An 18553-nucleotide genomic window follows, 5' to 3' on the forward strand; every position below is an offset into this window, starting at 1 on the left:
GAAGGATCTCAGCAGGCTGCAGAGATGGGCAGAGAAGAACTGCCTGAGATTCAGCAAAGGCAGGTGCAGGGTCCTGCACCTGGGCAGGAATAACCCCATGGCCCAGCCCAGACTGAGGGCTGAGCTGCTGGGAAGCAGCTCTGTGGAGAAGGGCCTGGAGGTGCTGGTGGACACCAAACTGTCCCTGAGCCAGCAGTGTGTCCTTGTGCCAGGAGGGCCCTTGGGATCCTGAGCTGCATTGGGAAGAGCACGGCCAGCAGGGCAGGGGAGGGGATCCTGCCCCTCTGCTCAGCCCTGGTGAGCCTCACCTGCAGTGCTGTGTCCAGTTCTGGGCTCCTCAGGACAAGAGAGACAGGGAGTTCCTGGAGCAGGTCCAGTGAAGGACTCTGAAGATGATGAGGGGACTGAAGGATCCCTCTTACAAGGAAAGGCTGAGGGAGCTGGGCCTGTTGAGCCTCAGGAAGAGATGACAGAGGGGACCTCATCAATGTCTATCAGTATCTGAAGGGAGGCTGTCAGAGGATGGATCCAGGCTCTTCTTGGTAGTGTCAAGCAATAGGACAAGAGGCAATGGGAAAAAATTGAGTCACAGAAAGTTCTACCTGAACCCGAGGAAGAACTTTACTGTGCAGGTGATCAAGCACTGGAACAGGTTTCCCAGAGAGGTGGTGGAGTCTCCCTCGCTGGAGATATTCAAGAACTGCCGGGACCCAATCCTGTGCCATTTGCTCTGGGATGACCTTGCTTCAGCAGGGAGATTGGTCCACTGTGGACCAATGTATCACATAATATATAGTAAAATTGGAAAGACACCCAATATCTTAGGCTAAAATAATATTATGTTTACCAGTCACAGAATCTTTTTTAAACTTTACCACCAGATGGCAATCTAACATAAAAGTTTGATCATTGGGGAATGAGTTTTTGAGTATCTCTTTTGAGATACTGTTCTTTACGCTGAATTAGCTTAAAAAGCCACTGAATTAGGCCTTACAAGCAATATTGATACTATGTTATGAATTCTAAAACATTACATATTGCACTTGACAGTTTCATATAGGAATGGCATCAATTTTTTTTTTTTTTTTTGAAAAGTTGAGGAAATCTTTAACCAAGATCTTACATTTTCCACATGAAAATTAAATGCAGTTCGTCTAGGTTAAATGAAAAAGAAGCTCCCCCTGCCAAAAAAACCAACCAAACAAACAAAAAAACCCAAACAAAAAAACCAACAAAAGAACCCCCAAAAACCAAAAAACCTAAAAACCACAGAAAACTCCAAGTAACAAGACAAAATGACAACACAAAAAACACCAGAAGCAAAACTAAAACTTTTTCATTATTCACAGAAGTAGTTTTCTCTTTGGTGAATGAAATGTTCACCTGTTTATGTTCCTAACATTTGTGAACTGAACAAGGAGCTGACTGCTGAAGATAGTCAACATAATGAATTTGAATATTCTTGTGACTTTTTGTAAATAAAACAATTTTTTACTTTTAATAGCATTTTAAAACCTGTATTTGAGCATGCTTTTTTTTTTTTTTTTGTACTTAAGAGGCACATGAAGAATGCAGAGACATAACAGTTTTTAAGTAGCACCTAACTTTTACCACTAAGGCCTGTAATTATCAGTGGAAAAATATAGTTTTGATTCCTCACCCAACTGATTCTTTGGTAACTGGTATTACCTGTACTTTTCAAAGTGTCAGCGTGCATGTGTTACCATTGCAGGTTTTGCAAATATCTTCTACTTGGTATTTGATTCATTTTTGATTGGGCATGTTAAGTCAATCTTCACAAAGGTAAAATGCCCACAACAGAAGTTGTTTACAGATTATTCAGATATTCATTTTTTACACAGTAAAGATTTTTTTATTTTGTTTTGTAATATCCATCTTACTATTGTATTGTCAGGCTACTGCTACTATAAAAATTCTATTCTACAATCAAGGACAAGTGAAGAGTCAGTCAGCCTGAATCCTTCAGTGTGAGGGGAGAGCTTATGCTGTAGGATAAGCAGGCTACATGGTTGTAATGAAAACTGAAAGGAAGTTTTCCTTAAATTTGGCTTGTGGACAAGTCTTCTGATAGTTTAAAAGTACCATGAACTCTGTCCAGAGTGTGTTTAGGAGCAAAAGTGCTAAATTAAAGATTGGGGATTGATAGGGATGAGTAGAGTATCATGAAACACACAAGTGGTCACAATTCAGATTATTGGACCTGTGTAGCTTTCACAGCAAAATGCTGCACTTTACAGTCATATAAAGCAGAGTGACTGTGAATGGGTGTGTGTGTGTGTGTGTGTATATACATCTACACATAGATATACACACATATATATACACCCTGTATGCAATATGTGATCATTACAGTCAAATCTCAGTCTTAGAGCAATGGGGAAGTCCTAGACAGAAAATATGTCTTGAAAAGATGTGGATCTCATTATACTGTAGTAGGTGAATAATTTTCTCCTTAAACATACAGCAGAAAAAAAAAATCTAGGGAGCAGAAGTGCTGTGCAATGGTTTTGCATTACAGTTGATGATTTTAAAAAGATGAAATCTAACAAAAATATTGTTTATGTTGTTTATGATATTGTTTAAATGGCAGGATATTGCTTCCCAAAACAATCAGGGGATGTTTTGTAAAATGAGTTTCAAACCATAGAGGAACTTACATAAAAAAACCCAAACCTACTGGTTTGACATGAATCAGAATTTTACCTAGTCTCTGTTATAATGCTTAAGGTATTCCCAATATTCCTTTTTTCATATGCTTTGTCTGTTGTTTAAAGAAATTAAAGGAAATATCCTAGCATGTTGATGTCCACTTAAAGGAAAAAAAAATGGCACCCTTTCCATCTGCCTTATTAGGAGTTGCAGACATGGATATCCATAGCTATGTATATTAACATTTTACTCTAAATTTTCTTCATTTCATAGGAAGTGTTTTAATGGAATACTCCAACATATGAGGAAAGGAGTTGAAAAGTTATATATTTTTCCCCTTTTCATTTGATTCATGTGGATTAATCTCAGCTTTGCATGTTCAGAACTTACTATCTGGAAATCTTCTTGCATATCTGAAATAAAATTTGGCCAGCACATATACTAAATGACATTGATTTCTGTTTGTGAAGAAAATTTAGCAGTCGTGCTTATTTTTAGTTATTTCTTGCTTATAATCTTTCAAAGTAAAGTAGTATGCTTGAAAGACTGTTTCATTTAAGATGTTACAGAAAAGGTGTCCTTACATGTGTAGGTTTTGTCATGAAATACCTGCATCAAATCCATTGTGCATATAATAGAAACATAGAATGGTTTGTCTTGGAAGGGTCCTTAAAAAATAATCTAGTTCAAACACCCTTGGCTTCACCTACTCTGGTCAAGGAAACTTTCTGCTAGAATGTAAATTAGAAAAGAATATAAATGTATGGATAAGCATGTGTCATAGCAGGCCTCACTGTCTACTCTTTTTAGTAAAATCACTGAGTGGCATGCTTTGTTTTTGGGCAAATTTTCCCTACTTCTCAGATTTCTTTTTTCCCTGGAATAACAGTATTCCATAAGGAAGATCTGTTATGGTATGTTCTTTTTCTTGATGAGGAATGAGATAAAGTGCTGATCCAAAGATGGCTGGAGTTAAAATAAACACCACAAAAAAGCCCCAGACACGAAAATGGATGTTCAAATGCCAGCCATATCAGTTTTCTGGCACTTCAGAGAAATATTTTTCTGCCACATTGCCTTTGCCTTGCACAAAGCTCTTTTTCTTCCTCACAGCAACGAAGAAAAACTGCAGGGTGGGGAAAAGGAAGTGGCAGGGAGAGCCAGTATGACTATACCAACTAAAGACTTCTGAGTCACTTTTGACCTGAAATTGCTTGTTGCTGAGTAATGTGATTGGCATTATTTTTTGGATGTATTTTCTCAGGGTAATAAGACAGAGTGAAATAAAACATTTTTCAAAGTGTTCTGCCCATCAAGAAGAGAAAATCTTGAGCATCTAATTTTCTGGCTTGTGACTATGCTTATTTTAATTAGTGCAAAATCAGTATACTATTAATTTGGGGAGCAGAAGGGCAGTGTGCATTGGATTCCATGTCCAGAGGACAGTTGTTCATAAATTATTAGCTTGTGGGCATAGAATATGTAGTTTCAGTTTTCAGTATGCTACACTCATCCTTGTGACCCCAGGAAAGATATTGTTCCCTTTTTGAACCTAGGTTTTCCTTTGTAAACCATAAATATGTTCTTACTGAGAAAAAGACTGTATGCCTATGGTATTCTGTGAGAGAATGCATCAAGATAAATAGGGACTGCACAAAGTTTGGGTAATTCTTCTCAGAGGTAGGCTGTGGTTGTAGTCTTCTCACAAGATTCAAGATCACACAGTGAATTGGCTGGCTAGAGCCTCCTCAGTGCTTTCTTCTCCTTCCTTGTGTCCTTTTTATTCCTCCCTTCACTTAATTAAATTTTGTTCTAGTGTTGATCTTTTTTTTTTCCTTCCTTATCTGCTCATATTGAAGTAATAAATAGCAATTTTTATTAATTACAAAATTTTTCATTACTGAACTAGAATTTAAAGTTATTTTAAGTTTTATTGTAACAAAACTGTGTTTTATGGATTCTGAAGTAAATATTTACCGTCTTCGAAAAATATTCAGGTGTAGCTCTAAAAAGATACAGATAAATCCCTTGAAGCCCCTAGGATAGAGGTACAAATACCATGTATAGAGATAGCACAAATAACTACACATAGTTGGTTCAGATCATAAAGTCATCTTGGAAATCAGATTTACAGCTGCTTATGCAGAGAAGCAAGAAATGGAAATTGTTGTAAGCAAGCTGAAAATACCTGCTGTCAAACTGTGCTTGTCCTGCGATCATCAGGATTACATCCTTCTGCTGCATAATCAGTAGGTTCAGAATTGCTGAATTTGATACATTTCAGTGCAAAATTTGCTATCCTTATCTGTGAAAATGGAAGCTCAAGCTCTGCTTTTGTTAACACTTCACCATTTTTGTTATTCTGCCCAGACAGTATCTGGAGGGTAAAAAAAATCAACACCTAGTGATGCATATAATGCTTCCCGCAATACCTTAACCGTAGGGGGTTTTGCCTCCAGGGTAGGGAGAAAAGGGAGAGGATTGCTTGCTAGGAGCTGGAAAATCAGCAGCGCAGTTGGCTCTGGCAGTGAGGGGGTTGACTGACAGTCTGCAGTGCAGTGGAGTTAGCTGAGCTCCCTATATGGCTGTGGATTAGCTATATGCTAATACTGATAGGAGAGGAGCAGTACAGAGCGCAGTGAGCCGACGGTGGAGGCGATCAGCCTCAGCAGAGCTGACTCCTCAAGAGCCATGGCTGAAGGGGGTGAAGGAGGGGAAGATGAAATACAGTTCCTACGAACTGTAAGTATCTGCTTTTTATAGGTCATGTACTACATGATTTTGTGTCTCGTGTCTATTTCTTTTTTGTTGTATTAAAAATAAAGTGTTATTTCTGTGCTGGGCTTTGCCAAATGGCAGAGTTGATTTAGTCAGTGGATAAAATAAAGCAAGAATAAGAGCTTTAATAGCATCATGCAGCATTGGTGTGTTCTTCCCTGAATCTGCTCAATAGCCAGTTTGGTATAAGGAGACCTATTTCCGCTGTAATCCCCTGTGTTTGAAGTGTCCCCGTCAACTTTGTACTTGGGTTTCTAAATGTAGCATGCCAAATATGTGACCTCTGAAACTTCTGTCTGGGTAAGATTTCACTGACATTAACAGAAGCTTTGCAAATAGGAGTGCCTTAAAATGATGAATAAACCAAGCAAGCCCCTGATGACCTCTTCTGATAAACATGCACACAGAAGCACACTTGTGTGTAGGGAATACCAACAGATGTTGAAGTCAGGGCTCTGCAAATGTTTGGGGTCTTTTCTCTACTTAAAAGAAGCTTATCTTTAAAGGACATAAGCATTTCTTTGGGAAGGGGTGTTAATTAGTGAAATACCCTCCACATGGTGTAATTTTCTATAAAGTGCCCTCACACCATTCTTTCCTAAAGCTTTACACAAATCTAGTATGACAACTAATTTGGACTTTTAAACAAGTAGTGTACATGCATTAATTTTTGGGAAGAACATAACATCCTTTTCCATGTCTCACCTTGTGTCTCCTGATTTTTACCCTGCATGACTAAGAGTGTGTTATTGTGCAACTAGCATGGAAAAACTGCTATTAAATGTGTATATTCTCTTCCCTTTCCATGCTATCTTTACTTTGCATTTATCACAAATAACATTACAGAAACAGGCTCCTCTAGAGCTGATTCAGCTTTGAAAAGATAAGTCACTAAAATAAAACATGCTAAGTTCCCAAAGTAAAAAATTGCAAGATTGATTTGTGAGGGGCTGGTGTAAATTATTTATGGGAAATAAAGGCTGGGATGAGGAGATGGCTGCTGCTTTAAGTTGTTTAGGTGTGATGAAGTGTCATTTGCACTTTTAAGCCTCAGAGAATTTAATGGGGAGGGATGGATAATGACAATGAGAAATCTTTTCCAATATTCCTCCCCTACACTAACTTTTTAAAGGTACACATTTTAGCAGACTACTCCAACCTTTAGTCTGAGACCGGAGCTTTAAATGTGCCCTTCATCCTTTCACTTTCTAGGATGTTGCCTTGACTGAACAGCCATCCTCAGTGATGGAGTGAGAAGCTTTGCCCTTTCATAGGTGGCCTCTGTGTGCTACATGAGATGACACTTTCTGCTGCTGTGATACATTCTTATGCAAGAGTAACTCTCTTGCACTTCTTTCCAATGGTTAAAATGAAGTGCTAAATAGAGGTGTGGGCCAAAAATGGAAATAGCAAAAGGGAGCCTATGCAGAAGTGTTCTTTCCATGTAGTGCAAGGAAACCTACAGGGGAGAGAATGGACTAGATTTCTCTCTTGGAAGTTCTAGCTACTTCTTGCTCTAAGCAATCGTATCAGTTACTGCTATCTCCTTTCCATTATAAATTTTCCTTCACCTTCGTGGGCAAGGGAAGAATTGTTTTGTAGTATACTGAGAAAGGAAACATTTATTAGATACCGAGTGCTACAGTGAGATACACCTTCAGCACTGATTTCTTACAGCTTTTATTTCTGCATAAAGAGTGTGCTTACAAACATATAGTAGGTAGTCCTTACGAATTCTTGCTGTGAAATTGTTAATCAATTAGGATCTTCTCTGAGTCAAAATATTTTCTGGGTATTTGGATTGCTACTGAATGTTTCCAAGGTTAATGCAGATAAATTAATCTTCCTTTGAAAATGTTGATATCCATATTTTTATTTTTGAGTCTTTATAGAGAAGTTATCTAGGATATTTTAGAGTCTTGGGGATAACTCTTTCTTGTTTAGGTATAAAATAAGATTAGATGACTTTTGATTTAAAGATATAATACAGCTTTTTTTTTTTTTTTTTTTTAAGAGCAAGAGAATCAACTCTTAAAAATCTGCTTAAATTATTTTTTGCTATCTTAAAGACAAATGTCCTTCTGTCCTCAATTTTTTTGTTGGTTATGACTTTTTTGTCTTCCAGATCTAAGTTGTTGTTTAGTTTTGTGCACCACTTTTATGTTCTCTCCTCATAAAAAAGATCAAGATCTTTGTCAACGTGTGACAATGAAATTTGTATTTGTTTCTATGGAGCAGCAACTTGTGGGAACACTTATAAAATTTGATGGAAAGCTTTTTGCTGTCACTTTTTGTTCCAAAATATACCTTATATTTAATTAGTTTGGCAGCAATGGGAGTGAGAAACAGATAAAGAACAAATTCCAGAGAGGATAACAACACTATCATTGTTCTAGTAGCAGTATGTCTTTAGTACTCATTTTAACTATGTCCCAATGCTTGTGTAAAGCCTTTACATGCAATGACAGCATTTCAAGGAAGGTGTTATATGTATATATATAGTGTAATTTCTGTCCTGCAATTTTCCCTGACTTGTAAGTTCAGTATGAACATAAATAAATATATAAACACACTTTTTTTTTTTTTTTTCTTACACTGATACCCTCTTGTTGTGTCTTTGTTATGAAATTTTTGGTGTTTTCTTTCTTGTAATAATGCTTGGAATTGTTAATCTGTTTTTCTAGTTGGTGGCTTCCTTCTGGTTTTGGCTCTGGATATTCGGTGTGCCATGTATGGAAGGGAGAAGCAAAGTACTTGTTGCATGTGTGTAACATGCAATACTGCTGTAGTTTAGTTTCCATTTTGATTAGATGATTTTCCCATATTATTTTTTACCCCTTCCTATGGTGTGAATACATGAGAAATCAATGTAGCTGATATTATGCAGCATTAGGTGAGAATACATATGGTTACCTGTACTGTTTTGAGATAACATACCGAGAGATAGAGAAAGAACCTTGTTGCCCTTAATGTGAATGAGTGAGTGTAAGCCATTCTCATTTGAGCCTTTCCTAGCTACTGGGAATTTACTCTTATGATGAATTGAAAAATCCTCTCCTCTCCAGAAATTATTCACAAGTTCCCACTGCTGCTGAATTACTCAAATATGAGGTGGTCTCTGTCTTGGAGAAAAGAGCTTTTGCCTTCTTCCATTAGAAATACCTAAATAGTAATTGCTAACAGTAATTGAAAACATGGTTGAGGATGGAGGAGAAGTCCCACCAAAGCACTTTAAATGTAATTAAGCATATCAAAGTTGTTAGCCATCTTAGGGTCCAAATTATAGTGGTAACAACACTAGTTAAAAGGTATATTTCTTTGCTATTTTCCTGAGATCCATGCTATTAATGGAAAGAGTTTCTCCTTATTTTAATAGAGATATATTTTGTTGTTTATTGGGGTATTTTTGGGGTTGCTTTTTTTTTTTTTTTTTTTTTTTTTTTGAGATGGTTCATTAGTCAACAAAATTCTGCCTCATTTTCTGTGAATCAAAATACTGTCTGGGCGTAAGTGTATATATGCCTTTGTGCCTGTGTCTGTGTGTGTGTGTGTGTGTGTGTGTGTTCCTTTCCCCAGCTGGTTATTAGTCCTCCCTTTTTGTTCACAAAGGACTTACCAATTGGTCCTTCTTTAACTTTTGCTCTTTTAACAGCTTCTCTCAAAGACTTAACTTTTAAGTGTTCTCATAAACCTCTCCAATCACTATCTAAAAATTTACAGACAGGAATAGGAAGCTGTTTTCTTCCATAGACTGACTGTAATTATCTATTATGCTAAATAGCAAAATACTGTTACAAAGACCCAGAAAATAATATTTGATTTTTTTTTTTCAAGATCTAGTCCATGTATGTAAATTTACACAATGAGTTTGCAGATATTTTTAGGATCATTTGTGTATTGAGTTGCTGCTCAGAATCAAGAGGATTGAGCAGCTCAGATACAAATTTATTTGTGGATACACATTCGTATCTATACTTCTTGAAAATGGGGTCTTCTACTGTTCAGATGTTACAAATGAGATGGAAAGTAATCTGGTTTACAATATGAACTGTCAGATATAGTGTGAATTAGATTTTCTTTTTTCCCCCTAATCATTTACACTGTTGCCAAACATAAATATAAAAAGTGATTATATAATGATGCTTCTTAAAAACTATTCTAAGAATGGTACTAAACCATTTCAGTTTATCAGGGATCAGTGTGGCATAAAACCAGTTCTTATAGATACTTCTAATATATGTTGATTCATCAAATCTATTTTCCTAGTGGTGTATCTCATAACAAAGAACATATGAAGTGGAGATATGAAAAGAACTTTTCCTTAATAGTCCAACTTTGTATCTAATAGTTATATTACTAACTGCATGCTGATTTTCTATAGCACAGATCTCTGTGGTTTGATTCAGTAAAGTACAGATATGCCCTATAAAATACCTACCAGACCAATACTTGTAAACAAATATACTGGACAAATGTTGAAATACCAAACATTAATGGAAGATATTTCTAGGGAGAGGTCTTTAGCAGTTCTTAATTACAAATTGGGAAAATGTGGAAAGTGATCACAAATTGGGAAAATGTGGAAAGTGATCACAGTGAGTTGTGCATGAATTTATAGAAAAGTACAGAAAGGATAGGAAAGGCCTTGAGACAAAATCAGTGTAATTCTCCTGATGCCTTTTTTAAGGGAGCTGGAACAAATTCTGTGTGCTTTTTGAACAGCTGTGTGTATTGCACTATATTGTTTTCTAATTAATTAGAACATTTTGTCTATTGTCACTGAAATGTGCTGCAATTCATGACACAGCAATTCATTAGTCAGTCAATTCCTTTCAAAAAAGGAGTAAAAATAAAGAATAATGTTATCAAAAACTTGAGTTGTTTCTGAGACCTCGTGTGTATTAGGAGTTCAGTTATTTTTGAGTTAAATATTTCTGTATCTGTTCATCTATTTATCTCTGTGCATTAAATCTCCCCCTTCTGATCCTATTGCTGGAGTTGTACATTTGTGGAGCAGTCCATACTTCTAGAGCTTTTAAATAGTACAACAAAAATTATGCAACAAACAAAACCAAAACTACACCATGTTCTCTCCTCTCTTCAAAAAGAGTCTTTCAAATATACTTGTTTTTTGCTTCTAAAACTTCCGGCTATCACCAGTACAACTATTCATGATCACTCTTATTTTCCTTTATTTTCTACCATGGAAATCATACTTAATGTTGTAAGTTTATCTTGAGTTGTGTTTCTAAGAACTTGTAGTGTCCTTCTTTGTAAATAATGTTGCTCAGTTTATTTTCACTCACTCAGCTGTCACTTTTACTTCCTGCATGTGTTCTCAACTTTATGACTATTTTTGCCTTATTTCTCACTATAGACAAAACTACTCATGGTCATTCTTGGCTTAGGACAATTTCCCTGCTGAAAGCAGGATTATATTAAGGACAGATTTAGAATATGACAAAATTTCCAATGCATCATGTGCTGTGATATGCTGTGTTTATTTTTTATGAAATAAAGAATAAATCTTGTGGAATTAATTGCAACCTCTTTTCAGGCCAGAATTTTAAGCAAATGGTCTACTACAGTATAAAGACAACAGTCACTGCTTGACTGTAGTGTGTGTTTTAACCTCCAAAGATATTGGAATAGTTGCTTGATATCTATACCAGCTTTTCAATTATTTTTTAATAATTTCTTTTTTGGAATGAAATAAATGCAAATGTGTATTTTAGGCCCCTGGCATGAAAAAGCTCTTTGCACCATGTTTAGAAGGAAAGGGAAATGCTCCAGTAATTTGTTCTGTTTTAATTTAATGAAAGTTGTTTGAAATTTATAAAAACCCAACTGTAATAAATAATGTGGGAAAAATGCATTTTCTGGGTGATGGTGTATTGGAAGAATAGATCAGGTAAAGCAAAGCAGAAAGAGGAAAAAGCAAGTTGAGTTTTTTTCAGATAAAACAGTGAACAATGAATAGTTGCATCATGATTAATCAGAGGTGAAGGCAGATTTCTTTCTATCAAATTGAAGGTAGCTGAGGTAGAAATTCACTTCCAAAAGGTCCTGACATTGATGTTGAGATTGTTTGGTTGGTTTCATTGAGACATTTCTTATATTTTATTTAGCATGGATCTATAGAATAGGCAATAATCCTATTTTTTTCTACAAGGATGTAGATCAGTAAAATTCAGAGATACACTGTAAAACAATGTACAATCATAGTATATGTATGTGTGAGATATGTATGGATATATTGTAATCATATCAGTAGGATACAAATAATTATATATAACAAGTTGGACTTTAACAAGTTGCTTCATATTAGACCAGTTTACATCAGTTAAAATCAAAGCAACATTTTACTACATGAACTCATCATCATGCTTTTCTACAGCATAAATTTTAAAAATGCTATTTAAAAAAAAAAAAAAAATCAGTGCTTATACTACAATGTTACAAATTCAGTGTATTGTTAGAAAATACTTGTGAGATTGAATGTATTCATGATTGATTTGACTTCTAGGATAGATCTAACTCCATGTTAATTTCCTTTCCTTCTTTTTTTATCCCCAGTTATATTTCTAGGGGTATTTGATGTTGATGCAGTTCTGTGGAAATAACATCAAATTTGTAACTGTCAAGCAAAACTCTTCAATCTTGCCTTAGAATGTTAGTGACTGAAAAGCCTTTTGGTAGGATTTGTGACCATGCAATAATCCTAAATTAATACCCAAGCATATATTTCCCTATTTCCTCCTAGCCATGCTGTTCATTGTTGTAGGGATTTGTTTTCTGCTCATGGTCTGCTTTTTGGTGTCTAAATGGGAATTAATATCTTCAGTAATAAATAGTGAATTTGTTAGTGATGCATTTTTATAGAATGCAGCAAGTAGGTTTTCTGATCTCTAGTCCCATGCTGTACTAAGTGGGTATGATTCATATTGAAATCCAGCAGTGAATATTGCCTCTTCTCAGTTCCCATGGCAGTGCTGTGACCACACAGTCAAATGCTGCCAGGTGCATTAGCTACACATTCCAAAAATTAAAACTGAATTGCAGGCATGGAGGAGATGAAAAATAAAAATGTCATGCAGTTATTTTGAAGGCATTGAATTTAATAAGAGGACACTAGCTAAAAGTTCTGTGTCTTTTGACTTCATATACAAATTGCACTTTTCCCCAAATGACACATAGTAACACTGCAGACATATAATAAGCACAGATGGCTAAAAACATTAAAATTATCATCTCAATTAAAAAACTAATTGGTAACTTTAAAAGATTCAAAAAGAAAACATGAGGTATTAATGTATTCCTCAATGAGTATTTTGGTTTATTTTCTCAATATAGAAGTTTAAAATTTATATTCTGTCTTGAATGTCACGACAACATCACCACACCATTCCTTCTGTCTGTAACTTAGTAGGATACAGTGGTTTTGGTGCTGGAAGATTTAAAATTGTGTACCAGATGTTGCTTTAAGAGAATGTATGTTCTAATTTCAGCAGATATTTTACACCTGCTGTCAGGCAATGCTCAGTCTCCGCAGACGGAGCTCAGCTGCAAAGAGGAGCTCATGTCCAGTCCGTAACCACCTTTTTCCAGTTCCCTCTTTTGGCACAACTCATCCGCGGGGAGGAGTGTCAGCTCTGGTCAGCAGAAGTAACAGTAGAGACGTCAGCAACATAAGGTGAAAGATGCAGTAGTAACATCAAGTTTGTTCCTTCTACTGGGCTTTTATCCAAATAAGCAAGTGCTAGTTCCTCAGTGAGCTGAGTAGTCAGCACACGCCGGAGCTGTTTTTAGCCCACAGCAAACATCTTTGTCAGTCTTGAGTATTCCAGCTACTTCAGCACTCAACCATGTTCTCTGATACCTTGTGCCAGAAAACCAACTTCCCTTGACACAATTGCAACAATTTGAAATCTCTTTGATAAAAAAGTAATACTGAAGAATTGCAACTTAAATAAGGTATTTTAAAATTACTCGTACAAAAACTAAAATTTCAACTTGAAAATTGAAACACCTTTTTAACAGAAGATGCAAAATTAATTTATAGCACTGGAAGTTTAACATGCTTTTGAACTACATCAGCAGTACCATGTACAAATGGGAGTACGAGGATCATCAAGATTAGAATATCTGCTAGTGGTAATGTCCCAGATGATTCACTAGAATGCTCGAGGCCAAATGACTCCCATTTCCCAAGACTCCACCTGATGTTCATTGACTTCACTACCTCATCCTTTCTATATATGGAAAATTCTCAGAAGACCTATACACCTGATACATATTAAAGATACTTAATGTCAGTAGTTTGCATAATTTGGAAGCTGATGAAGAATGTATAGAAACATTGATACAGTTAGTTAACATTTTGACTGAAAGAAAATTAACACCCACCTGTCAGTATTATCTCCAAGCTACCAGCCTGTCTTCTCAAGTGCATATCCATTTCTGTTGCACTTTTCAAGAGATCAAAATTAATAGACATTACAGTTTCTATGTGGCCAAAGCTGGGAAGAGTAGAGTTTAGAATTTGGAAGACCTGTCTGATAATGTATATTATGCTTGCATTCATAGCTACAAGGTAACTTTTTTGTGAAAAAATTCACAGGATAAAAGATTCTTTCTTGCATTCAAATTGACCATTACAGGACTAAATGCTAATAGGGATTAATAAGATCTGATTTTCTGATTTGTCTGTGGAAAGTTAATTATGATTATGGGCCAAACCTTCATTGAAATCTTTGCATTTTAAAATCTTTGCATCTTTGCTTTATTTTATGAACTACTTTGATATACTAGAATTAAGAAAGAGTGAGGTTTTTTTAAATGCATAGGAAAATATTAAAATTTTTAAATTGCAGACGCTAAACCTTTTCTCTAAAATTTATGAGTTGCTCCTTACTTGGTTTCCTGGTAAATTTTTGCAGATCTGTTGTAAATCTTTGTTTATTTTAATTACTTTGCTACCATGTCTGGAAATAGTTCCAGGTAATCTGGTATAGATGAAGCTACAAGAGGCAGAGGGTGACTAGCACTTTTGACAGCTGAATCACTTATGTGTCAACTTGAATGGTAGATTTAAAAAAAAACTAAATTGTTTGTTTTTTTTTTATTTTTTGTTACAAAATATAACAAAAAAATTCTAGGTCAAAGCTTACAAAAAAATGTCAAGAACTTTCTCTGTGTATTGTACTGGATCCTAGGTGGTGTCTTAGGCAATGTCAAATTGGCCCCATCTTTAATGTGTCTCTGTCGTGTGAGTGAATAAAAGAGCTGAATGCTTGAGTACCCAGTAGTACCTCAATAATAACTCTTCAAGCAACTCTTGATTATAAAGGATAGGTATTCTCATTGGATCATGCATCATTGATTATTATTTCAAAAGTTTCTATTCAGCCTTGTTAAAATCTATCAATTTCAGAAAACTTTCTGCTGTTACAACTCTTTAAAGTAATTCTGTCAATCAACACCTCTTCCTTTAGTCACTGTGAATGCCTATTATCCATATTTGCCTTAGGTATTTGGTTTTATTCAATATTTATTTACTGTGTTTATTGTAGTTTTGCTCAAGATATCCCTGAATTTTTAAAAATTTCTTCCATGAAATGGAATGAGGTAAAATTTTGGATCTTCTACAGGTACAAAATATTTCCACCTGTACAATTAAGTGACATTGCATCTCATATTGTGCCAGGTACTGTAAGTTTAGAATATTTGGATTCTGTCATTATCTTTGATTTTTTTATCTAATTAGACCCATAATATTTTCTTCTCATGTTTCTCTTAATAAAGATGTGATATATCTTTTTGTAAAACAATGATGTTGACCAACTATAATAGAATTTACAAAAAAACCCTTCAATAAGAATAGTATGTTAATATAAATTTTTGCTTTATATTAGAAGGAAAAGTCAGCAACTATTATGACTCTTTTTTGAGACTAATGGTTTTCTAATAGTGATTTTAAGCTGCTCTGCAAAGACAAGCTTACTGGACAGTTTCACAGAAGGGAATACAACAGTGTCATTTGATAGTACATGGGATTATATCCCTCACCATGATGTGTACATATTCCCCTTGTTGCTTCAGTTTCATGTGTGAAATAGTTAAAGCTGGCCTGGAGAAGAATCCCTTTGCTTTAATCACAAAAATCAGCCCAAGTCTCAGAATTCTTTCATTTATACAGTTTGCATCTGATTTCCTTTATGCACGAAATGAATGATGCTGTGTGGTATGCTTGTATCATTGTGAACCTTAGGAGAAATAAAGAGCTACAAATCAGCTAGCCCTAAATAAATGGAAAGGTTCAAAAAAATGTGCTGCAATATATGTCATATGTTGCAAATATTGTTTATGCAGCCAGATTGTTATTCCAGTAGACACACTAATTACTAAGTTAGATAGTAAAGAGTTTCCTCAAAAAGGAAAAAAAGGGCATCACCTGCATTTAAAATATATTGATATGAACGTATGAAAATATAATGACAATGTTAAAAAAAATCTTTATTAAGGAAGAGAACTTTATCAGAGGGAAAATGCTTTTCTTACTAAAGCTTTAGTCCATTTTTTAATTTGAAAAGCCAGCCTTTGATGACTCATTGTGAAAGGACTATTTAGATTAACTGCAGATAAATTACAGAAGCTGTTGCTAATGACCTTTTACTGCTAACCAGAATATAGTTGCTATTTCTTGTCATAGTTGATGTTTGCTTGTCACAAGCAATACGCTGTAATACTGTATCCACTGGTGCTTTGCTATTGAAAAAACACCAAATTTGAGAGAAGCTGAACAAGGAAGTACAGATTATTGTGATTTATTTGTAATTCAGGAAGCTTGGTGGTATGTGGATTAATTCTAGATTCATTCTAGATTCATTCAGAACATGTAAATTGAATATAATGGCAAAAGTTTATTTTTGTTAGAAAGACACATTTTTTTTTTTTTTACCAGGAATCTTCCTAGGCCAGCTTCTCTCAAGGTTGACCTTAGACTTAAATAACATCACTGACGAAATAAGGGCCTGTTTATGAAGCTTAACTTGCCAATTAGAGTGGTAATATGACCTTTCTTTCCCTTGCCAATATGAAGACCATTTATAATCATAAATCACAACATTCTAAAAGGTAAAATGTGTTCACCATGATGTAAAACATGGAGGGGGAGGGGGAGCAGAAATCTGCAAGTTAAAAAAACATGAAGAAGGGTGATATTCTGCTACAGATAGTCCATGACAACCACAGAATATTTCTAGTGGTATTTAGAAAATTAATCACATTATTACATAGCTCTATCATGTGTTCATGCAACTTAACTGTATCCTGATTACTACTTTTATCTTTTCACATCTCTGTCTTTTTTTGTTTGTTTTTCTAAAACAAACTAGACAGAGAGCCAATGACAACATGGGAGTTGATGGAAGATTATCCTGAACTCAGGCTGCTTCCAGGCAACATCAGTTAACAATACCAAGTCTCTCTACCTCTGTGCATCTCTTAAATCTCAAGCACTACTGCTGTAGGAAAACACCCTATCAGCTGGCTGTGTAATGCAGCCATATCAGAACACCAGAACCAGATAGCAGCTTCTGTGTACTCTGTTTTATCTTTCTGTCATTTCTTCAGGTGTTTTCACAGCAACAGCAGCAACTGCTTGTTACAATAGAAATCACAGAGCTATTCCTCTTAAAGGCAACTGCAGAGGACAGAGGCAAAGACACAGTCATTATTTTCTAGAAACCAGGAATAGGACATTAGGAATAAATTCTTCACAGAAAGGGTGTTTAGGCATGGGAATGGGCTGCACAGGGAGGTGGTGGAGTCATGTCCCTGGAGCTGTTTAAGGAAAGACTGGATGTGGCCCTTGGTGCCAGGGACTGTTTGACAAATTGATGTTTGCTCATAGGTTGGACTTGATGATCTCAACCTGTGATCCTGTAATATTGTATAAACATGGCAAAAGTGGTGAGCTTTTAGCAGCGCTGACTTAGCTCCCATCTGACCATGTCACTATGCAAGTGCAGTTTTCTTTGACTGAGATGGCATCCCAAAAATAACTTATACCTCCTTATGTTCAAGCAGAGATTTAAGTAGTCAGGATTCTTGGTACACATAACCATTGTTTGCTTTTTTTTTAAGGTTGGTGGGTTTATTATAGGATAATTGCACATTGATTTGTCAGCATTTGGGGGTAGGGTGGACATATGCAAGGTGAAGAGTTACAATATTTGCAGAAATGCTGTCTCAGACAATGCTGGGCAATGTGCTTCTGTCCTAAAATAGAGGTCTGAAGCAATGGCAACACCTGCTTCTTCCCAAGTATTTCTTCTCCTGTTACAGTATTCTAGATGCATATTCACTCTGATTACTTTCAGTCTAGTATGTACATAGTCTGCAGGGCTCTTGTGACTATTATCTGTGTTGAATTATCAGCTTTAGATTTTGTCTTCAGCTATTTACAAGTTAGTGTAATGTTCATATGTAGCACTTCATAAAATGTTATAGCTATGTGTAAGAGTCAGTTGTTGGTAGTTATATGTGGTGAGAGTGTACTGTTGCTAAATAGTAATTAGAAGGTAAATGTTCTAAATGTGAGAGCCTGTAGATGAAGAAAGAGAAATGTACTGTGTTTGTGGTTCAATTAAAAAACCCAATTGGATATCTAATTTCTATGCCCTTCATATTAAGATTTGACTCAGCATTAAAGAAGTAAAACAACCACTCCTTTTGTTGCAACGAGAAGTGGTAATTTCAGTCCAGTTATCTAATGATGGCCAAATTGAAAGAATTATCTTAAACCATCTCAAGTGAGCCATGATTAAAACCCATGTTTTAGCCTAATTAATGTGCTTTGAAGTACTCCCTTAATGTTTGCAGCTGTTATTCAAACTGTGATTTTAATCAAAGCTAGCAAAATAGTACCTGTGATATAACACAAATGTACAGACTTTCTGGGCAAGAAACCCTTTGTTTTGCTGTTTTTAAAAATAGTTTTGATTTTTATTCTGTTGCACCCGGATAAAGGTTAGTATCTTGTGTGTAAATGCACAAAAACAATGCATTCTCTGACACAAAGTGGATGTGTGGATTGACAGAC

The 18553-nt window shown here is 35.6% G+C and overlaps 1 protein-coding gene across 3 annotated transcripts in view; it reads left to right on the forward strand.

Annotated features, from left to right (window-relative positions):
• The first annotated feature begins 5139 nt into the window (after nucleotides 1-5139).
• The window catches only part of RYR3 (ryanodine receptor 3), a 194165-nt gene continuing 180751 nt past the window's right edge, over nucleotides 5140-18553 (forward strand). For all 3 annotated transcript variants that reach the window (XM_077784077.1, XM_077784078.1, XM_077784079.1), the window contains exon 1: nucleotides 5140-5412. In XM_077784077.1, the coding sequence (XP_077640203.1) occupies nucleotides 5362-5412 (51 nt within the window). In that variant the 5' untranslated portion in view covers nucleotides 5140-5361. The remainder of the gene's footprint in view (nucleotides 5413-18553) is intronic.

The sequence above is a fragment of the Lonchura striata genome, chromosome 6 (genome assembly GCF_046129695.1).
Source record: "Lonchura striata isolate bLonStr1 chromosome 6, bLonStr1.mat, whole genome shotgun sequence".
Lineage (NCBI taxonomy): Eukaryota > Metazoa > Chordata > Aves > Passeriformes > Estrildidae > Lonchura > Lonchura striata.